The sequence below is a fragment of the Alligator mississippiensis genome, chromosome 14 (genome assembly GCF_030867095.1).
Source record: "Alligator mississippiensis isolate rAllMis1 chromosome 14, rAllMis1, whole genome shotgun sequence".
In the NCBI taxonomy this organism is placed as follows: domain Eukaryota; kingdom Metazoa; phylum Chordata; order Crocodylia; family Alligatoridae; genus Alligator; species Alligator mississippiensis.
In genome coordinates, this window is record NC_081837.1 from 1,699,548 (window position 1) to 1,722,710 (window position 23,163).

At 45.3% G+C, this 23,163-nt stretch overlaps 1 protein-coding gene across 1 annotated transcript in view; it reads right to left on the reverse strand.

Moving 5' to 3' along the window:
• Nucleotides 1-221: 221 nt before the first annotated feature.
• Nucleotides 222-23,163, reverse strand: part of SLC6A4 (solute carrier family 6 member 4) — a 28,738-nt gene continuing 5,796 nt past the window's right edge. The window contains exons 2-14 of the mRNA XM_006271293.4: nt 18,766-19,372; nt 18,109-18,243; nt 17,505-17,724; nt 17,120-17,258; nt 16,171-16,305; nt 13,827-13,930; nt 12,315-12,442; nt 11,691-11,803; nt 11,375-11,506; nt 9,998-10,097; nt 9,576-9,676; nt 6,758-6,925; nt 222-5,408 (exon numbers count right to left, since the gene is read on the reverse strand). Of these exons, the coding sequence (XP_006271355.3) occupies nt 5,334-5,408; nt 6,758-6,925; nt 9,576-9,676; nt 9,998-10,097; nt 11,375-11,506; nt 11,691-11,803; nt 12,315-12,442; nt 13,827-13,930; nt 16,171-16,305; nt 17,120-17,258; nt 17,505-17,724; nt 18,109-18,243; nt 18,766-19,228 (2,013 nt within the window). The 5' untranslated portion in view covers nt 19,229-19,372 and the 3' untranslated portion in view covers nt 222-5,333. The remainder of the gene's footprint in view (nt 5,409-6,757; nt 6,926-9,575; nt 9,677-9,997; nt 10,098-11,374; nt 11,507-11,690; nt 11,804-12,314; nt 12,443-13,826; nt 13,931-16,170; nt 16,306-17,119; nt 17,259-17,504; nt 17,725-18,108; nt 18,244-18,765; nt 19,373-23,163) is intronic.

Genomic DNA, 23,163 nt, shown 5'->3' on the forward strand with positions numbered 1-23,163 from the left:
ACTGTGGACCCAAACTGATGTTCTAAGGAGTGGGCCAAGGGATGCACGGTGCAAGGGCTACTCTGCTCTTTGTTGGAGCTGTCTTGTCAATGTAGTGAACTGGGTTGACTCCTCTGCTCTCTGGGTTGGCTGCTCTGCCGAAACTGGGTCTTAGAGTTGCTGGAAAATATGTCATTTTTTAAAGTCAAGTGTAGAGTAGAGATGAGACAAACACCTGCAGATTTATTATGATATTAAATTTATTACAGTAACAGTTTACAATACAAGGCACATACTGATGACTTACAATCCAGCTTGTAACACTTGTAACTAAACAGCTGCATAAATTAATACAGGTACATCATATACAAGTTGGCGGGAATATTTAGTTCTGTACAAATAAAACTCCAGTTTAATGCTCCTCCTAAAGCTTAAAAGGCAAACATACTCCCAGTTCACAAAGGAAGGTAAAACTGGCTTTGGAAGTTTCCGTATCACTTTTCATATCGGGGAATGGGATTTTCTGGTGTTCTGTGTAAGGAACTGGTAAATCACCGAGGAAGAAAAGAACCGTGTGGTCGGAAAAGCTTTCAGATCCGGTGTGTAGCCCCTTTGGCGCAACCGTAGAACTAAGATTTTGGTGAACGAGATATTCCACGTCTAATGCATGTATAACATTACTTATTGAGCTAACTGATAATTACTGAAATCGTTAATGATTTTGGAATAGTGTGTAAAAGGAATAAAAAAGGTAGTGGAAACCATGGAAATAAATGAAATGGCACAATGTGGCTTCAGCTTGTGAGCTTCTGAGCTAACCAGAGATGTTGGGGAAACTAACTTGTGATCAGAATGAAGACTTAAGAAAACCTTGAGCCAATGTGCAATTAAAAATTCATGGGAATTAAAGCGGTATGCCTGTTCAGCTCTTGAAAAAGGGCACGTGGGGGCTCTGTGTGTATATGTATGCATGGGTTACACCTTTGCATTATATTGAAAAAGAAAATTCTGCACTTTAAAGTTTGTTTTCAGAAGGCATCCTGACTCCCTGTTCCCAAAATACACCAGAAAGGCCTTGGTATGGATTATTCCTCGTGAAGAGGATGTCGTTAAAAATGTTCTGCATTTACACTTACAGAATCCCTCCACTAAAATCTGAACTGTGACATTCAAACCAGCAAATAAAATCTCCTTAAGCAAAGTTTTCAGTGGGTAAAATATGATGAGCATCTCCTCTATATCCCTTCTGCTTAAGAACATTTCTTTTGTGCCATTTCAGTTTCAGTCCTCAGCTTTCTGCACAGATCTAATGCTCTGCTTGCAAGTGAGAACATGCATCCCACCTGGGGTCACACGACTTGGAAAAGATAGAGATGAGAAGAAAAGGTTTTTGATTGTTTCTTCCTCTCGGAAGTGTTGTTGTTGGACCAGTTCCCTTAAAACCTAGGACGTTTCATCCTTCTGAGAGGCAAGGAAAGGAAGTCATTTGGGAGGGGATCTCTCCTTTCTCTCTCTAAGAATTAGTGCTCTTTAGGACAAGACCTATATTTCCATCTGGGTTTGGGAAGGACCACACACGGTGGGCTTCTAGTTATTTAGGGTGACACGTCTTGGTCGGGTTGGATGACTGAGTTACTCAGACCGATTGCACGGCATCTCAGTGTTTTAATACCGAGAGTCATACTTCATACTAAGCACTGAGAAAACAGCGGTGCTGCTTCTGAATTTCCTTGCTGTGTTAAGTAAAATGGAAATCCCAGCTAAAATTCTTGAGTACTTTAAAGGCTTTAGAGACTTAGCCAAACCTTTTCTTTCAGAAGTCTGAATTTCCTTCTGAGATTCTAGATCTGCAGAATGTGCACATTACGGGCGTTCCTCAAAGGAGATCAGGACAAATAAAACATACACCCACATTGGCATCTTTGTTTCCCTTAGTGCTTATGCACAAGTACAATAACTTCTTAATCAGTAGTTGGGGAATTCAGAGAGAGCTCCTCGCAGCTAATTTGACCGGTGGTCCAGCCAACAGGTTAATTTACAGCTTCTTAATTGCAGCTCTTCCTTTGCCAAAACTTGCAGCTTTCAGATTTCCCAGGTTTTCTGCTCTGACAGCTAACACTTTTGAATGGCAATATTCAGTTGCTTTGAAATTAAGCCCGGGCTTAATTTCTCTGCAGAATCTGAGGCCTGTTTGGCATCATCTGACTGTCAAGGTAGTGGTTTCTTGTTTCAGGGTTTCCTCCAGTGCCCAGGGAAGTCGGTTAAGCCTTACCCACCTGATGCACAGCGCATCAGTGGTAGGGCTGCTGTGTAAGCTCAGGGTATTCTGCCTGGTGTCTGCTCCCCTTGGGCAGCTGTTTTATTTTCTGTGCTGAAATCGCCCAGGAAGCCACTGTATATTACTGTCTGAATAGGACCAATCAGGATTTGGGGGTTTTTTGCCCCCCAGTTACAGTTACAGTAATAAGGCTGTGATATGGCATTGCCACACAGTTCCCATACTCTTCCAATGCCCAGGAAAAAGCAGCGATTTCTACAGAGGTACTTGGCAGAATTCACGTCCCAAGTTCCACTTCGGGAAAGGACCTTTTTGGCTTCACTGCAGATAGTGCCCTTCCTGAACCTAACCACCTTCTGCTTCCTGCTGGATGGCAGCTGAGTGTCTCCTTGTGCTGTGTTTTGTAGCAGGACTTAGTAAAAACTAATAGAAAGCAGAGCTGTGAGTTCAGTTTTTAAGCAGCACTTTTTTTTTTTTGAATGAGCCTAGCAAAGCTAGCTGATCCTGTTTGCTTTGGTGCAGGCAGAAATTCACTTTATATTTGGTGTCTGTTTAAAAATAATAAGTGACACTTCTGGCATGGGTTGGACACAGACCAGCTGGGATTGCCTAATCTGATTTAGTGATTCTTTATTTCCCAAAAGTGATGTAGGAAGTATGTGATTATCCTGCTCGGTCTATGCCGCAGCTTCATATGTATTTCTTCAATAACAAGCTCAGGGCAGAAACGTTTAACAATTGAGTGGCTTCTTATTTTCTGGTGGTTCTGCTTTACTGGTGATATGAAATATTAGATAGTTTTAAATATTAAAAAAGCAGGTCCTATGCAGGGAGGGGGTGGGGGGGTTAGTCACCTTGTGTTCAACGCCAGCATACCCTACATCTGCTCAATGTAAAATCCATTTTAAAAGTCACTTTTACATGTAGTGAGTGTTAAGTTGCAAGTCATTATCCAGTGAGAAACAGATTTATTTTGTGTCTCATGGTGCTGTTGAAACAGTATTCCCGTTAGACAGGACTTGTGTGGCCCTAGTACTCTTTGTCAGCAGTCTAGAACAAATTAATCTTCCGCTGCTCTAAATTATTTCCTTGGAAGTGGGTTAAGTTAAACACCTACCGATAAGTGATCTCACATCTACAGGGTTACTGTAATAGGCATGCTTTGGGTAGGTGTCTACATACAGAGGGAGAAAACCCTTGTCAGATGGCTGGTATTCAGATGACAAACCCACGAGTACGCTCCTTTGTGCACAAGGCAGGTTCTTTCTGTTGCTGTAAGCCTGTTCCCCCCTTTTTGCTGGTTTCTGAGTGTCTGCCTCCATAAATCCATATGTGACCTCATTTTTAGCACTCTGTCACATAGGCAGAGGTATCAGGAAGTGTTATGCCCTATTTTAATTTCATTTGTTTAGGGTTTTATAGCAAAACTTGGTAAGGCTGTAAGTGGTAGGGGTAAAAATATAACATAAATCTTCTTTATTTACATAGTAACTACACAGGTTTAACTAAGCAACTTCCATCTAACTGCGTAGTCATTCTGTGGTCCTGCAGTTGACTTGGCAGTAGCAATTAGTCAGGGGTTTACTCACTATTTAACCTGCTCCCTTGTTTGGAAGGTGCAAGTGTGTGTGTGTGTATATAATTTAAAGTTACATGGAATTTAAATTGCAGTTAAATGCTCTAAGTATATACCAACAGTTACCATTAGGATTCACCCTTGCAAAATTTCACTCAAGCACTTGTTCAGGGTAAAATATCCCCCATCCCCTCCCCCTTCATCTTCAGGGTAAAGGCTAGAAGAGTTGATTTTAGTACAGACTGCTGTATTTTTTGGTAAAGCTTTGTAAGCCATCAGGTCTAAAGAGTTACCCCAACTTTTAGTTTTTCAACAAGAAAACAATAGGAAAAAACCACAAGCTCCAGCAGATTATAGCTGTGGAGTACAAGTCCCGTAAACAAGCCAGTGGTCCAGCTTCTGGCATCTGACCTTAAAGCAATTCACACCGGGCTCCCGTTTCTAAAGGAAGTAGTCTGTCTGTGAAATGTCACTGTGAGTACGTAGCTAAAAGTGATGGAGAAATGGCAACGGAGCATAGCATTTGCTAACATCATCACTGCTTGTCGAGTGACCTATGACCAAGAAGTGGGTGAGCTGACTGTTTTGTGTAGCAGAGGGAAATGGGAAGAGGCTGAGCATTTTGTGAAACCCAGAGCTTTAAAAATCATTCTGGTGCGTGCGACTTATGCAAGAACCAACGAAAGGGAACTGGTGTGGTCCAAAGTGCACGACAGAACGTAAGAACAGCAGCAGTGGGTCAGACCAGTGGTCCAGCTAGCCCAGGATCCTGTCTTCGACAGAGGCAGAAGTGGTATAAGGAACAGGGGAGGATAATGCTCCAGTCTGGGTGTGCTACTGTGTACAGAGCGGCAACCAGTGCCCTTTGGGCTTGCTACCTACATCATCCTCTGCTCGTTCCACAACAAAATACCCTGGGGTCTGAGAGTCCTATTCATTTTTTAAGCTACAAAGCTCTGAATAACTTGGGTAGCATATGGCTATCGGAACTATTTCCTGTGTTTTTCAACTTTTGTTGAAGCAATGAGATCCTTAGACGCAAATACAACATGGTCCAGTACAAATGGTCACATTGAGGAAGATACAGGAGTACAGCCACAGACTTGAGATTCTAAATCTAATCCTAACTGATGATATTCATCCTACGTTTTAGGGACGATTGAGGGAATCGCACACGCTTCCAGACAGCCCCGGTGCTCGTCCACTGAGTGACTGCATTCTCTCTCACACGCATGCACACAACATCCTCATGTTTCCTAAATGAATTAGTTCAGCAGTGAACTTGTAGTCTGGTTTGCAGTGCACAGCAGATTTCATGGAAATGTTTGGATACGTACGCTGGAGGCACCATGCTTCCAGATGCGCATTGCCGGTTTCTGAGCCTCTGCGGAAAACTCCCTCCTGTTCCTTGGCTTAGCTGGAAACTCAATTCTTTGGAGGAGGGAGCCTTGGGAAAGAAACATTTATGTCGTTTTTTTCCCCCAGAAAAGGTAGGTTAGCTTAAACAGCGTTCATGCGGATGTCCCCAAAAGGGATCTCTGTGGCTGTCTCCGGAGTAATGCTTTTTAAAACACGCTGTTGAGAAGAAAACACACTAGTCAGAAGTGGAGCAGTTTTCAATTTCAAGTAGATCTCCCGTTATTCGACAGAACGAACCAGCGGAGACTGTGAAGAAAAACCTCACCCTCCTTTAGAGTATCTACCTACCTCGTGGTCGTGGCCCAGGCTCAACATAGGTTTGTACAGCACTAGGCAGAGGGAAAGTGCTCTGAAAGTGTACGCTCTCTGTTTCTAATTGACGCACGTGATTGCATCCAGCTACCCTAGAGAGTTTCTCAATGATCTGCTCTGAGACTCAGTCATTTAGTTGAATCCCATGACCTCTACTGAGCATCTCTTCTCTTACTGGATCTTCATGTATAACTCATGAGAGCTCCCAAAAAGACATGCCAGCTGGCTGTGGATCTCGTATCGAAATGTGGGAGGACTGTTTGTTTCGGATCGGGGTGGTGGTGCCTCTATGGATTTGGCTCTCTGCCTCTGACCAAGAGACAGTCCACTAAAGCTCTTTGAGTTGCATTGGCTGGCTCTTTTCTTCTGTCCAGAATAAACTTTTTCCCTTTCTGTGTTGGCTAGCAGAGAAAAGAAGTATCTGCCATTTCTGAAAGTCTGAAAAAGCTTGTGGGCTCGCAGCAGAGTATCACTATTTGTAGTCTCTACCTGCATCTCTGGCCACCAGATCCAGAAAAACTCAACACTCTGTACTCAAACTGACACTCCCTTTCTATAGCACTTTTCATCCGTACCTTAAAAGCACTTCACCGTTGAGGGTTATACTATCAGACACTATCTTCTCAGCACTTGACCATCTGAAACATGACCAATTGCCGTATTTAGGGTCAGGAAGGAATTTTACCCCATGGTCAGATTGGGATAGACTGGGGGGTTTTGTAGTGGGGGCATGGCCTTCTCTTCCTGGGATCTCGAGCATATATTAACAATTTTTTACAGAAGCAGGACATTGGCCACTGTGGTTCCCCCGTGGCAGGTTTGGACATTATGTCTTGTATTGTGTCAGGGCTGGCTGTAGCTTTGCTACGAGGTTAGACAGTGGATTTGTATGGGGTGGTTTGGATAGGGATGATCCTGCCTCAGGCAGGAATTAGACTAGATGACCCATGGAGGTCCCTTCCAGTCCTGTCTCTGTGATTCTACAATACCAGCCAACACGTCCATGCCTTACTGGCATGATTGGGCTGGGAAGAAAGCATACTTTTTGTAGTGCTTACCTTTGCGTGCACCACCTGGAAGAGATGCAACCATCTTTTACAGCCTTTCCCAGTCCCGTTGGTATCACTAGGGAGGGCACACTTCCATCCCCTCTCCCCCAAAAGGAACTAAAACAACTAGAACATAGCAGATACCTCTTTAAACGTTCCCGCGGTGGTTGATAGCCGGTAAACCATGTAGACTGGAATGCAGATGAAAGAGGAGGTTCCTATGCAGTAACCCACTACGGTTGTCCAGTAGGGATAGCTGTACTGGAAAAGCCGGAGGTCGGGAGGACTGGATATAAAACTGCAAATGATGAACTGAAATAGAAATCCCGGAAAGTGTTAGAGCTTGTGGAGCCCACTGCCCAAGCGGATCATTCGGAGCAAGCACGTAGCCCAGGTTGAAAAAGGATCGCACGCTCTCTGTTTCTAATGGACGGACGGTGTACACGCTCTGTTTCTCTCAGCACACTTCTGCAAAGGTATGGGAGCCCCCAGTGATGCCAGCCAGCATAAGAAAACTAAATCAAAGGGATATAACCACTCATACTTCAGGTGATAAGCCAGCCACTACCCGAGAAGATTTTAGGGAGAATATTTTACTCCTGAGAGTTTATTCCATAGTGACCTGTTATGCTTGCATCCAAAGCTACATTTAGAGACAGGATATTGCAATAGCTGTTGAGGGTGGAAGGAATCATTAAATCATCCTGTCTGACCTCCTGTGTATCGCAGACAATGGCGTTTCACCCTGTCCCTGTGTTCAACTCGGTCATTGTGGTCTAACTGACGTGTTTCTTCCCGAAAGGCATCCAGTCTCGCCTTGGATGCACTGAGAGAGAGAACCCAGCACTTTGTTTAACCAGTAGTTAAATCACCCTCAATGTTAAAAAGTTTGCTGCATTTCTGATTTGAATTTATTTGTGTAACTTCCAGCCGCTTGTTCTTTTTATGATTTCCTCTTGGAGAATAAATAAACTTTTAGGAGATAATATTTTCTGGCCATGAAGTTGCTTATATATGTTAATCAAGTCCCTCTCCATCTTTTTGATATGCTAAACACAACGAGCTCTCCAAGTCTTGTGCTACAAGGCATATTCTCAAGCTCTTGAATCATTTTTGTGGTTCTTCTGCGCCCTCTCCAGTTTTTCAGCATCCTTTTTAAAATGTAGACACCAGACCTGGACACAGTGTTCTCATACCAGTTTCCCCAATGTTATGTACAATGCCATATGCCATCTGATCCTGTTTATACATGCGAGTCACATCAACCCTCAGATGTATAGGTGTCCTACGGCCCTCATCTGTTGTTGAATATTTGTATGCGGTTTTTGGTTATGTTCTTCTACTGATGGGTTTTATATATATATATATATATATATATATATATATATATATATAATATGCATGCCAGCCAGCATAAGATTTTATTATCTCCTAAAAATTTATGTGTACATACACACGTACACACACAGAGTGAATCAAAACATTTTGCTTCGACTGCAGTGTGATTAAAAAGGTTTAAGGTGCAGATCTCATAGCCAGTAGTTATATATTGGAAGTGAGCAGGCAGGAGGGAATGGGGAAGGGCGTTTTCTTTTGATGACATTCAGCCTTCATCCTCGATTTCTCTGCCAAATCGAAAATCACCTACGGGGCCCTTACTTTCGCTCAGTTCCTTGGGGCTAAAAGGGGCAGTAGTATGAAGGGCGTGGGCACACCTGCAAGGTGGAGGAAGAAGGGGGATTGTAGAGCATCAGCCGGACAGTTATCTCGGAGCAGCTAGACGCACTGGAAATCCTCTGCCTTGTTACCTGGTTGTGTGCTCGTGCCCCAGGACAGCATTGTTCCAGCCTCGTACGAAAGCAGATCTGAGCCAGCCAGATGAGACAGGCAGCACACTCTGTACTGCCTGAAGTCAAACTACGTTAATTAAGTATTTGGCTGGAACAGCACAGTATTGGTGTCAGTAACTCTTGCAGGAAGGAGCTCTAGCTCAGTTTTCCCTGGGTTTCATCAGGGGATTCAGGTCACTAGGTGATTTGCAAACTTTCCGTAAAGAGACGACAGACCTTCTTCTGGGCTTTTCTTAGTTTAGTTTAGTTTCCATAGAGACTGCAAATATCAGGTTTGCCTAGTAACCACACCACTGAAATCAAACTGCTCTTCATTTAATTGAATTTTATTGTTTCAGGACCATAAAGAGAACAGAAGTGTATAATTTATGTGTGTGGTTACACATCTATTTATAGCTTTTTTTTTTTTTCTGTCTACAAGTAATAAAATGAAAATCTGTTAAACACACATTAATCACCCCAGCAGTGTTTTGAGTTCACCGGGAAGGCCTTAAAATCTAGATGCATTGTTTCATAAACCTCTACTGTACTCTCTGCACCCAAGGGAAGCTACAACAAAAGACAGCGTGAACTAGTTTTGGAACAGGGCTTAAAAATCTCTGTTTAAAAATGTTTCTAACAACTTTGCCAAGTCAGCTGTTGGGACGGTAGCTCCAATTTCTGATTAGAAGTTTATGAAGGATGCAATCTGCCGATGTGGATTTTGGCTAGGTGGATTCTGCCGTTGTAAGTCAGCTAGTGTTCAAATAAGACATTAGCTTGCTATCTGGTTTTCTTTTTTTCTGTACTTACTATCATTATCTTTTGCTATTTCATCTCACCGAGATAAACGTGAAAGCAGTGGAGGGCTCCAGCATAGGTTATTAAAATTTTCCAGTATCATTAATGTTTATCTAAATCATGCACGAAACGCGAGCTTTGATCTGCTACCCAATCCTAGCAGCATTTATTAGATTTGTCTCATTAACTGCATGTTGTCAGTTCACAAAAGCTGTCTTTAAGCAATGCAAGGAGAATAATGTAAATGAAAATGGTGTGTATGGATGCTAAGGTACTGCATTATTATACTGATTTTATTGGACTGAGGAGGAGAGTGGGGAACATGAACTCACCAAAAGGAAGATGGGGCTGATTGCTACCCAACAAATGCGCCAATACCAGCCTGGGGTGAAGCCCAGCATTTCCTTCACATCACTGCAAAACCGGGTGACGCCTATGAAAATAAATGAGCGGTGGACAGCGGCATGTTATTCAAACATAGATATAAATAGGAAATAGATTTAGCACCCAATATGAGACAGGGTCAAGTGCACAGAGGCCTCAGCTAGTCTAAATTACTTAATGTCTCCAACTGTATTTGGATTTCAGGATTGCATTGTACTTCCATGACAAAGGAATCAGAAATATCGCTTTCAGATTCAGTAATACGTGCATTGCTTTTTCTGAGAGACATTAGTAAGCCTGAACACAGATGGAGGAAATACCAGCCGGGGTTTCTGGTCAGCCTAGGTTGTCAAGAGGGGAACATCCTTACCATAGAACCAGGCCACAGCAATCGATTCCAAGAAGACCACTGTTAGGACAGCTGGCCCTGTGGCATATTCTTCAAACAGCTTCACCACATATGCACCTCCCTAGGAAGGAGATGATGGCACCGATTACGCAAAATCCCCAGAATGACAGCTCTAACGCCGCTACTTAGATGTAGTCCTCCTCTGGAGCAGAGTATTCCTAGATCTGAGTTCACTCTAAACTCATCACTTCACGTTGCTCCGATCCGAGTCATCCTTGACAGTGCTTGTGACCTCTCTACTATCTATCCTCAGTGTACTTTCCTCTAATCATGCTTTGCAAATGAAGCCGTCCTGCACAAAAGTGGAAATCAGAGCTACAGGCATTTCTAGCTGGGATCTATCCCTTTCCATGCAATGACAACTTCCTTGTCTTTCCCTGAGCCTTGGTTACTGGGCAGGGAACAAAATCTGTATTAATCTCTGTTCTTTCCATCTGGGAACAGGACTCGGCTAAAGAGCAGAGGTTGTGTCTTGGAGAGGAACTCTCCCTCCTTGTTACGGTGAATGCTTTGAACACAACGAGAGCAGGGGAATTTGAGCAGTGGGACCAAAAAGCCAGGTAATGGTTTTAGGCAGACGCGGTACTTTGGGTAAATGTGATCTCTTTTATTAGACCAACTAAATAGTTGGAAAAATTGTTCTTTACAAGCTTTCGGGCACAACCGCCCTTTTTCAGGTGTAGGGAGAGTCTGCTGGTGGTTTTACCAATGCTACACTCTTAATCCAGTTTTTGCACCAGTTACAGCAATGAAACCCCACTGCTGGCCACAGGGCTGCACAGGCATAACTAAGGGCAATATAGAGCTTGTTTGCAAGGTCTGGCAATTCAGCTACGAGTTATTAGCAAGTAGTCGGAGTTTCTGGTCCCCCGGTCACCAAATTCCAGTTCCAGTTCCTAGAGGAAATTGTTTTGCTTATTCTTTTGTTGCCTTGAAACATTTCAAATGCTTTAATAACGAATGTGACAGTATTTAAGTCTAGAAACCTGGGATTTGGAGGGAGGTGAGGCAAGTGCTTATACTTGTGATGAAGGGTTGAAGGATGAACCCACTTAGTGGGGTCGAGGGTTGAACGATACTTGCGTGGTTCATGATGTGGTGGAGCTTTACTGGGTTCAGTACTCTGTCAGATTCCTCGATGAGTGAAACTACTGGCATACATTTGACTGATGGTCTCTAACCCACAAGGAAACCAGTCTCCCTAGCCTGGATTGCTCATTTTTGTGCACATTTTGTGTGTCCAGAAGGTGCTTTTGGAGAAACACTGGCCCACCCAACATGTCACCTAGAGCTTCGTACCAGTGAACAAAGTTGAAAGCAAACTGGTGAGGTACTTACATACGTTAGGGTCGATAGTGACCCCAAGAAGCAAGTGATGATCAGACCAAGCACAAACCATTCCCTGCGCTTGCCCCAGACGTGTGGGAATTCATCCAGCACTGCAGTGATCACCCCTTCCAGCCCTGCAAACTGAAGAGCATGACAAAGAGATGTAGGAAGAGAACAATTTCCATGGTGCAACTAATTAAGCCGCAATCAGGACAGTGACCCATTGGCACTTAAGTGCATCTGATGCTGGACGTTCGGCATACTCTGGAGTATTTCCGCATGCCTGACCCCACTCATCTACCTGTTCAGAGTGCTGTGTACTCACCGTGCTGTCTAGTCCCAGAGTGATTAACATCAGGAAAAATATGATGGCAAAAAAAGTCGAGGCAGGCATGTTTGCGATGGCCTCTGCATAGGTAATGAAGAGAAGGCTGGGACCTGGTGCAAGAGAGGACAGGAGATGATCACAGGTCACCCTGCTGCCTCTCTAATAGAAATGCCTTTGTCCACAGGGGAAGATTTCAATTTGAAGCCACAGCAGGGCTCACTAGGTCACATCTAATATGACTTCTACATCCTTTCCTCTTCAGGGAACAATTTCAGAGCTATGCAGCACACCACGGACTGCTGTCTTTGCCTGGTTTTTTTGTTAAGGCCCTTGACATCACGTGATACGATTCATTATACTTATTTTATTTATTAGATTTATATATAACATATCTTTATTACGTGAGCATATAATACACAAAGTAACATCACGTACAAAGCATTTTGCATAGTTAGGGACGGTTGTCCCCAGCCAAGGCTGATCCTCCTGGACTTGTAATCTTTAATGAGCGCTTAGGAGGTAAAATGCATCCCAGCCTGGAACACGTTATATGCATTTAGGAACAAACTATATCTAAACTTTGGAGAAAATTTGAGAGAGAAGCAGAATAATTTAACCCACCTGTATCTTTAGCAACCTCGGACACGTCTTCGTTCCTCATCTCGGCCATGTAGCCAAGCACGGTGAAGATGACAAACCCGGAGACAAAACTAGTCATGCAGTTCACCGTGCTTGTAACCAGCGCGTCCCTGCAACAGAAAACCCAGCGTCTCAGGACCCCGCGCCTGCCAGAACGGACAGGCTATGTCCAGAGGGAAAGACTGACTGCTGGGTGTTCACCGAGGGAGGTGGGGGATCGCCTTCCTCGGACCTGGCTGGGATGATGTAGTCGGGGCTGGTCCTGCTTGGAGCAGGGGTTGGACCAGATGTGACCTCCTGAGGTCCCTGCCACCCTCACTGTCTGTGATTCTTTGTTCGTGTTTGAAAGACTGCATTCTGCCTAGAAGCCCAGGTTTCAATACTGACACTCATTTCAGCCCTGCAACTTTCCAGGGCACGTAATTAGAAACGCATTGTGTTTGCTATGTGAGGATCCTTTGGGAAAAGACCTCTGAAACAAAGGACCTGTCTGGTTTGTGTCCCTATTCAAATCCTGTGGCACTTTTTGGAAGAATGAGGCTTTGCCGTGGTGCCTTTGGCTAAATGTTTTCCTTCACTGCTGGTTGTACACCTGGTACCCCAGAGGCAGTTGCATATTCCTAGTGAAATACTATTGTACTGGTTATGTACTGGCAGTTTCTAGTTGTGAGACAATTGCAGACAACTCTGCCCAGTGCTGTTCAGTACTCATCTCTCTGCAGCTATCGAAAAGTTGTATTCTTTAGTCGGAAGTATGAGCAGTCTGGTCTTGAAATGGGACAAAGTCTGTCCCTATTTCTCGAGCGTCTCTTCCTTTTGTCCAGCTCGCAGGGTTAGTGCAAGATATGGTTTCTCCCTTGGATGGAACTGTAGTGTCTGATGTGTCTAAGGAAGAATTTCAAACATTTCATTCAATTTCTTTCTGGATGTCTCTGCGCATTAGGCGCACTGTGCGAAGGTGAGTAATATAGGATTCAAATCAGAGGATGAATTGCTAGTTTCATCTTATAAAACATAATCAGCATCCGTAAGAACATAAGGAAACAACCACAACTATCCTTTCCTCTCCAGGCGCCAAGTTGGTATCTGGTCTCGCTGGAGTGCAATCCTCTTTCAGCGGTGGGCCCAGTCCAAGCTCTTTGTGGCAGGTCTTCACGTGATAATGGGTTGATAGTAATTAGCATCCCTATTGGTGCAGTGCTGCACAGGTCAAGAGGGACTTGGGGCTGGAAACGCTTTCAGGCGTCTGTTGAGGGTTTGCACAATGAGCAGCATGTAGGGTTTCTGAAGTAGGGGCCTCCTAACGCTGCTACCACAACACAAAAATAATAATTCACTACATATGGAAAATACATTGGCCTTGAAACTTGGTCAGAATTGCAACATTATGGTTCTCTTTTTAAAATATATATTTATACCCAGGATGTTCACCGCACTTATCTAGTTGTTGGTTGGTTTTTTATGTGACGGTAATTAGAATAAGGTGGGACTCACTGGTAGCAGTTGTTGTGGAACTTGTTGTAGCTGGCAAAAGCTAGGAGGACCCCAAAGCCTGGACCGAGAGAGAAGAAAATCTGAGCTGCGGCATCCACCCACACCTGAAAAACATTAGAAGCAGAGGGTCAAGAAAACATGGAGTAAATGCGTCCGGCAGGTCAAGGTCGCTGTAGCTGCGATAATCTGGGGTATGAGAGAAACAGCGGCTGAAAACAGACCTTGCATTTGCCCTGGGAGAGAGAAGGTTTTCCTGGGACAAAGTGAAGCCGTTCAGACGTCTCTGTCTGTTGCTCAGGGATAAACCCTAAAAAGGTTCCTGGGATCAGACGTGCTAACAGTTTGTCCCGGGACATGGTGAAGTGCATCTGAACGGTTGTCCTGGGATTGCCTCAACAACAAAAGTAAGGCCCGATTAGAAGGGTGGTGTGTGCATGCAATCCCATGGCTTTTCTGTTCTGGGACAAACACAGGCACAACTTGTCCTGGGACAAATGCAACATCTAGTTCTAGCCATGGCATGCGAGGTGAGATGTTGTTATCTCCACGCATCTGTAGCTCGCAGAGACGAGACACAACCCTTTGGGCTTCTGGCACCCTCTGCTCCGTGTGACTGCTGAAGTGTCACCCCCCGCTCACTCGCTGGTGCTCAGAACTGTGCTTCAGCGGCTTGCAGGGATTGCAGCCATATTCCCAAGAGTTTATTACATGGAGCAAGGATGTGACGCATGCTTTTGTAGGTTTGTGACAAAGGCAACTGTCCAGCACAGGGGAGCTTCACAAGGACATTGGCTTATTTTCCTTTCTGACATAGTTAGGACTATCCCTACACTGGGCATCCTAGGCAGCGTTCCTTTATACATCATTATAAATACTTCGTTAGTGAAAACTATTGGTGTTTCACCCTTGAAAACCTCCAAGGTGACGCTTGCTGTAAACTGTTCGGCATAGCTTTTGCAGTGTAGATGCGATACCCGGGCATGATTTTGCAGCGGGTTTGGCATGTCTCTCTTCCGCCAAGCCGTCTGTGCAGGGAGGCATCCCAGAGCGTATTCCTCAAGTGCAGGTCTGCGTAGGTGTCCTCCGGGCTAAGGGACGGTGCACTTACTGCCGGATGTTTTTCCTGGGAGACTGATAAAGCCACATTTGGTGGTGTGGACACAACTCTGGTGGGCTGGACGCAGTTCAACCACGTGGGAGCCACACCAGGTAGGAAGGAGTGTGACGATCTGATTACAAAAACGTTGTTGTACAAGGACCAGAGCCTCAGCGAGCAGCGTCCTGAAATGACTGATCCCTATTCCCTCCCAAAGGGAGAAGTCCTGATTCCTTTATCCTCACTTGATTGAAACATGGAGTTCACTGGAGCCCATTTCCAATATTTTATTCTCCCGTGGGGGCATCCTGTATCTCCTCAGGAGAGAGCTCTGCTGTCAGCCAGCACACCGATTGTAATCTGCTGTCCTCACTTCAGATCCATTCAATACAATATCAGTGTCCTTTATTGCTTTTAGGAAGCCGTGCGCCCTTATTGGAGAAGCTGCTTTATCAGAGAATGGTGTCTCTTCATTTCCTCTTCATTGAAAACCCTCCCTATCAGTTGGGCAGCTGCAGACTCACAAACATTACAGTTTTTAATCTTCATATTTGTTGAATTTATTGCTTTGGTTTTTTCCATCTCCCTCCCTATTAGAGGCCCTCATATGTTGTGAAGCAAACACAGTCTGGAGATTGGCCTGGGCACCTCTTGCTTACAATTCAAAACCAAACCAGACACTGGGCCGACAGGATATTTTTGCCGCTGCTGTTTTTGCCTTCACCCCACTCGTGCTTTTGCTCTTCACCTTATTGATATTTGCAGAGCTCCTGCTATGTTCCCCCCTCTCCTCGCCTTCAGACATGCCCACCTCTCCTGGCTCTCAGGCTTAGTACGTTGAAAGGCAGGCAGCGAATCCTCGACACCTGACAGCAGACTCCATTAAACATGGTAAAGTCAACTACCGACACGGTAAAGTCACCTACCAACTACTGATCGCTCGGCAGGTACCAGAGCTGCAGCTGATCCATGGGTTCAAGTCAGGGCTGACCATGGAGCCCCTGAAAGGTTGGCTAGCAGAATAGGGACAGAAGTAGTATCTCTATCCTGCATAACTATTAAACCTTTAAAAAAAAGCCCAACATGTTTAAAAATAGGAGGCTGAAATTAGGCTTTTGAATCCATAGTAAGTTGTTACCTATTTAAGCTGACAGTAGCCTTGTTTTGAAAAGGAAAGTTTTCAACACGGGTCGAAAGCAGACAAGCTTTCAGGTTTCTCTGTCTCTCCCTTTATACAAATTCCCTTACCTCTGTAGCTAGGAGTTTCTGCCAGTCAGGTTTCAGGTAGAAGATGACGCCCCTCCAGGCTCCTGGCAAAGTGGCACCTCGTATCAATAGGATAAAGAGTATGACGTAAGGGAACGTGGCCGTCACCCACACCACCTGACGGAGAAAATGTGAAGACAGCGGTTTTTACGGGTAATGATGCAATGGAAACTGCACTATCGTTTTGAACAGAACGCTTCGTTGCATGCAGATGATGAATACCAATGTGGGACCTTTAAGTCGCACAGTTTGCACAAGCATCCACTGATCCTGAGATACCTAGGCTGCAATTTTCTGAGATGCTGAGAATTCATGACACCAAAAAAAGATAACGGAAACTACAGATGCCCAGCACAAGTGAAATTAAGATCCAAATGCCTCAGGTAGGCACACACAAAAAAAATAAGGCCCCCAAAATTAGTTGAGACTTTTGAAAATGTTTGTATTAACCTTTCTGCAGTGCAGTTTCCCAACCAGGGAGATGGGAGTGATGCCAGTTTGTGTAGTGTGAGCTGAGGTGCTGGATTAAACAGAAATATTACTGCGTCTTATGTGTAAATGGGTGGGCATTGAGCGGCCCTAGGTTCTTTACCTGACTTGCCCGGATGGCAGGCAGCTAGTTTCATTTGTAGAAAAGGCATAATGAGACTCGCCAGGCACGGCAATGACATGACGTTACCCTGTGCGCACACACAGACACATGCACATGCACCCCTCGGGTAGGACAGCTCTTGTCCGCAGAACAGTAATCTAACGGTGCTGTTGCGTATGTACTCTTTGCATTACAGTGGCACTTGTCATGTGAAAGGTGCCACGTCTACATAAAAACACAGTCTTGAAAAAGCCCCCCCAAAACCAAGCTTGCTTTCTCCTCACATTAATAAGCTGCATCATGCTACATCAAGCAACTTTCTCTTGCTGTTGCATTCACCTTGCCAGATGTTTTGACCCCTTTCCAGATGCTGAAGTACACAATGGTGAAGATCAACAATAAACAGAGGGTCAGTTGCCAGCTAATGCCCCCCAGGTCATCCAGCCCTTTGGACCTATGTACCTGTAGCACTTGGCGGCTGAAAAAAGGAAAGAAAGTACTTTTTGTTTTTTGAACAAGCACTGAGATGGTTGATATTGTAACACAGGACAGACAAGAGATACCCCCAACCCTACACAGACAGATAACTGGATGCATGGTAATGCCCGAACAGTTTTTAAATGAAAATCATGTGATCAACAAATATCCCTCTCATCCTCCAAGGAAGCTCCTGCATTATCTGCCATTCTTCCCGGCACTGCTGTCTCCACTTACATGCACTTACGTATAAAATTCTTCTGCAGGAGAGATGGAGTGCGGGGTCCAGGTGACGTTTTCGGTACCGAAGTAGCTGGTGCAGTTGCCCGTGTTCCAGGCGTTCTGGCAGGTGGTCCAGGGCAGCTCCGCCGTGAAGGAGGAAATGAGGTAGTATAAGGCCCAAGCCATAATGGTGTTGTAGTAAGAGGCTACGTAAAAGGCTATGATGCAGATGGCAAAGCCAATTCCTGGTAAGGTACAAAAGAGGGATGTACATGTAAGCACTGGCTCGCAGAGACTACGGGCAGTAGCGGGGCTTTGGTTACTTTCACGTCCCGTCTTTCATATACTAACACAGCGCTGCGTCCTTTGGATTGGAAGTAACCACGGGTATCGCGCACATGGATACGAACTTGCGTTGATTTTTGTTTGTTTAAAGCATGTTCTAACTCCTGGAAAAATGAATGTGGGCGTCTCTGCAACCATTTCTTGCAAAGCCAGACTTTTGGCCCTGAACCCTTGGCAGCGACCCTTTGTGCTTTTCCTGATTTTCAAGATATTTTTTACCCTCAAAAGGAAATCTCTGCTGTTACCTTATGAGTTCCTGGTAAGCTTCCACTTCCCCTCATTACCTTTGAAAATTGGACAGATTTTCCTCCAGACTGAGATGCACCCATTTCTGTGGTACTGTCCCAGGGCTAGCTCCATGTAGAAGAGGGGAATGCCTCCAAAGATAGCCATGATTGTGTACGGGATGAGGAACGCACCTGCAAGGAAACAAGGACTCTGGTAGTACTTCTGGCGCAATGGTAGCAGCACTGTACACAGAATCATTCTTTTTCCCCTGTGGCCATCGGTGCACGGACCCATAGCCAAAATGCACCCCGATAGGAGGTTTCACAGCAGTCGTGGTCTGTGACACCCAACGACAGGGCTTCTGCCGCTTCCCTTTGGAAATCATTCCACTTCTATCTGATCTCTGTGTCAGGAAGCTTTGCCTGCTACTCAGCATCCATTTCCCATTCCTTAATTCATCCTGTGGTCTCCAGTTCCCTGCCTTCTGTGCTGCCACATCATTCTTTTTCTATCCTAGCATTTATGGTTATCCTGTCCGAGCATCCCCCTCTGTAAACTAGGCACATTTTACTCTCTTAATCTACCTTAATGCCTCTTTCCACCTAACTGCTTGTGGCTTATGGTCTTAGGAATTTAACACGAGCCATCAAACTAATCCACCTACACCCAGAGAAGCCAGGTTTTAAGGACTGACTTCCGGCATGAACACTGACCTCCTCCGTTTTGGTAGCATATATAGGGGAATCGCCAGACGTTTCCCAGGTCCACCGCATAGCCAATGACAGAAAGCAGAAAGTCCATTTTTTTACTCCAGGTCTCTCTCTCATCCAGCTCCATCAGCTGCTGTTGAGCTTCTACCCCACACGTGGTGGAAGTTGTGGTGGTCGTTGTAGTCGTGGCTGCGGGAGCAGTGCACTGGACGTCTTCCCCATCTCCCACTCCGTTGCAGGGCACTGGGCTCTGAACTACTGAGTACCCGTTCGAGATCTGGCCTGCCTCCTCTTTATCCCCCTGGCTGGGGTGGACTTTATTGCCATCCTCCACCAGCCGCAGGGCAGATTTAGGGTTCCTGACTAGAAGTCCGTTCTCTTTGCAGTCTTCTCCTTCCTTACAGTCCGAGAGCTCTTGCCTAGTGGCAAGGGGCTGGGTCTCATTGTTGGACGTCGTCTTTTCCATTCTGCTCGTTAAACGATATTGCTCCTGTCCATTTGCAAGTGGACCTGGAACAGAGTCCCCTTGCGCTGTTCAGAGCCGCGCGCTCTGAAGCGCCACGAGAGTCTTCTCGGGTCTTTATTTCCACTGGCTTGGAAACACGGCGAGCTTCAAAGAAGGGAAAAACAGTTAAAATCTGTGTCAAGGCTGGTCGGTGCTGATGGCTTTACAGCTTTGAGGAGTGTGCCTATCTTGTAGCTGGGTTTTTGGTTGTAGCATGTCCTTAAACCAACAAGGCTACAGCCTGCCTGTGTCCTGACTTTCCTTTTCCTAATTTCATCCTGTGACTTCCAGCAGTATCTCCTAAGTTTCACTCAACTGTAGGAGGAAGAACCTTTAAGTATGCAAAGGTTACTGAAATAAAATATTTAGATATTTATAGATTTGCAAATAATTTTTCATGATTCCCGCCCCCCCGCTCCGGAAATCTCACCAGACATTTCTTGCAGAATCAGCCTGACTTGATAGATCCAGCTGGCTTGGAAAGCAGCTCAAGGTAAGCGGTTTGACTTCTAGGTGCTCACTTGAACTAGTGAAATATTAAGGTTTGTCCAATCTGAACAAGGGGAAAGATGTTGTGGAAGCTTAATACTGTTTTGGAAAATAGTGAAGACAAAAACCAAATAGCAATTGAAAGGGAGATATTGAGCTACCAACCTAACCGATAGCGCTGCTGTTTGGGAGACGCACTTCAGGGTAATATAGAGCCCGGGAAAGCTGCGCCAATGGAGAGAGGACCAGATTTCTAGCAAAGCTTCACACAGAAGGGAGTCTGACTAGGGACAGCTTTGTCTTTTTCGAGCTTGCTAAAATCCTCTCCTGGACAACACGGTACCTTAGCTGAAAATGCTCTTTGAAAATCAAGTTCCTACCTTTCCTTTCTGCTTTGCATTCGCTTGCCTTTTCCCATAATGTAACAGGAAAGGATGATAGATCACCCGGCCAATATCAAGCTACAGCATCACAGCATGATACCTGGGAGAAGCCCTGGCTTCTTGTCCCTCTCTCCCCACTCACCTGTCAGAATAGCCATGGGACAATAAGCTGCTTCGGAGAAAAAGGGTAAAGTAAAATTGCTTCTCCCTCAGAGCAAAGGTGGAGCAGACAAACTCGCATTTCGAGCTCTCAGGTGACCCGCATTTTGTTCTCAGGTCATTGTCTGGAGCAAGACAGCTATGACACAGACTTTGTTAAAGGAAGATCACAAAGCAGCAGTCATCCCTGGTAGTGCGAGGCGCAGAGCTTGTCCTTCGTTGCAAGCTGCAACCCAGTGCTCTTGTACACCAGTGATGATGATTATGTATCTGTTTTATTTCCAGAGCATTTTATAAGTAATTATTATGACACTGTATGAAGAGGAATAAACACTCTCTATTTTACAAAGGGGGGAACCAAGGCTAGGAAGTGGAGTTACTGGCTGAAGGCTAGAGAGGGAATCATTGTAAAGCCAGGATTAAACTCAGGAGCTCCTAATCACCCTTGCCCTCAGACCTTTAGACCTCACCTCTTCCTCTTCATGGGCAGACATAAGAGGAAAAGGGAGGAGAGCCACAGAGGCAATAAGCAGGAAGGTGTCAAGATTATAAGCCTTTGAAGGTGTTACTAGAGCCTCGTAATTCACAGCCGCCCTCTTTATCCATGTGTTATGCGCGCCATGTTCACAGAGATGATATGTCTTTCATTTTAGAACAAGCACTGTCTAGGCAACACTGACTTCTCATCGTAGCACTAGTTAACAACACTTTATTAGCATTAGTTAATCATCCACAATGAAACAGCTTCAGAACTTCTGCTGATAAAATAATTCTAGGACAAAGAAAAATGCTTTCGTTTACCTGCGAGACTTTAAAAGACTGTGCGCTTCCCCAGGACCTCATGCAGATGCGGGTATTGATCTCACTGATGGTAACAGAGAAGACCTAGGTGAGGCCGGCATCAGTCCCACTCCCCTTTCTGCATTGAGGAAGCTCCTTTCGGCACCGGGTGTGAAAATGGAAAAGTAACCTAAACTTGAGCCCTTTCTGGACTTTGTACTTGTGACTAGTATACTGGAAAGCAATAAGGAATGCTCATCTAATTACACCTGTGTGATTGAATTTTCCATCTTGAGATGTCAGCATTTCAGGTGTTTCCAGTCAGCATCATCTCTGCAAGTCCGCGTTGGGTTGTTCTCCCCATTAACACTACTGCTGACACAGCTAGCAGTTGCACAAGTGTAAATCACATAGGACGGGGGCAGCTTATATTTGGTTATTGCATCAGAGCTCATTTAGAGATAGGAGTTTATGTTTCTGTATGCGGGGAGGTCTCTTGTACAGCGCCGTGCCTCAAACAAGCCCAGCCATCTTTAACCGAATGAACGCGTGACCAGGTGTAGCGGACATACCCTAGAGCTGGCAGGCAGAGCCACACAGCTAAATTCTGCTGCCCACATCTCAGCAGCTGCTGCAGGCTAGGCTAGGCTAAAGAGGCAGGTCTCTGAACTGGGAGCTCAGTAAAAAGTTCAGGGCCAGAATGCCAAAGGTCTTTAGGTACCTAAAGAAAAAAGGACCTACCAGGGATTTTCAGAAGGACCTGAGCAAGGTAAATGTCCAGTCAGTTAAGTCAAATGGAAATCAGGCATCTATTCTGTCTACAGGCTTTCGAAAGTCCTCCGACCTGCTTATCTGTATTTTCAGGTATCTAACTTCTCTTTGAAAATCTGGCCCCGGAGGTGGACCAAAGTTAGCGGAAAACAACGTGAAGCCTGGACTGTCAGGGAAGTTACCTGTACCCCGGAGACGAGAAAGGCCCCTGCAAGTGGAGCCTGGGCAGCGCTTTTCAGTATTAGTTTAAGCTTTTCACCTGGCATCTCCTGACAACAGACACTTACTATATCTACAACAAACACTTTGGGCAGCCGTCCCGTCCAATGACAATGTGCTCCTCAGCATCCAATGCAAACTGCTCGTGTTTACAGCCCACCACTGGGGAAGAGAGGTGGGAGAAAGCTGCGTGTGGACGGCTCTGCAGCTGGACGGCACCGAGCAGCTCTGCCAGCTTACACAAACTTCCCACGTCCAGCGGAAAACAAGAGAGAGTCCGCTGCTGGGGCAGAGTCAAGGGCTTGCACAAGCAGCGGCGTGCCCTCGTGTTGCCCTTCTTCTGTTCCCAGCGAGAGTGAGACCAAACTCTCTGCAGGTGGTATTTCAGGCAGGCCGGCGGCTATTTCATGAACGTTGTTAATCACCTGCTTGAAAGCAATGGAGAGAGCAGGTTTATTAGCTGCCCAAGCAGGAGTGAGAGGAAGTGATTTGTTAGCAAGACGAAGGAATACTCCACATCCAGGGAGAAACAGGAGTCTTTGTCGCGCGGTGTGTCCATTTCATGGACACAGGAAGGGCATTTCATACGCCCAGAGACAGGAGGTTTTTACCCGATCGTGTTTACGCAGTGAACATGTTCTTCTCTGCGGAGGAAAGACAGCTGAATAAGCTTGCTCGTTTTTCTGGGTGTGTGACCAGTGAGATAGTTGTCTGTCCAGAACAAAACTCCTTCTGGATCCCCTCTAGCCCAAATTCATAATGGAAAGGAAAGAAATACTGGATTAGCTTAAACATTTTGGTAAGATTTTCAGTAGAATTAACCCCCGGCCCATAAAATGGTTTGTGAACTCTCAGGGGCCATAGCTGAAATTGGAACCCTCCTTCATCGGGTGCGTCTACACATGCGCATTTACTGCGCAGTAACCACAATTACTGTGCTGTAGGGGCATGCATCTACATGTGCAAGTCTGCACTGCGCAGTAAATACAGTGACTTATACCGACTTGAGTGTAAGTTTGATACCTGTGTCATGCAGGTATCAAATTGGCTCCCAATTAGTTACGGCGCAGTAATGCACGTGTAGACGCCTTCCTG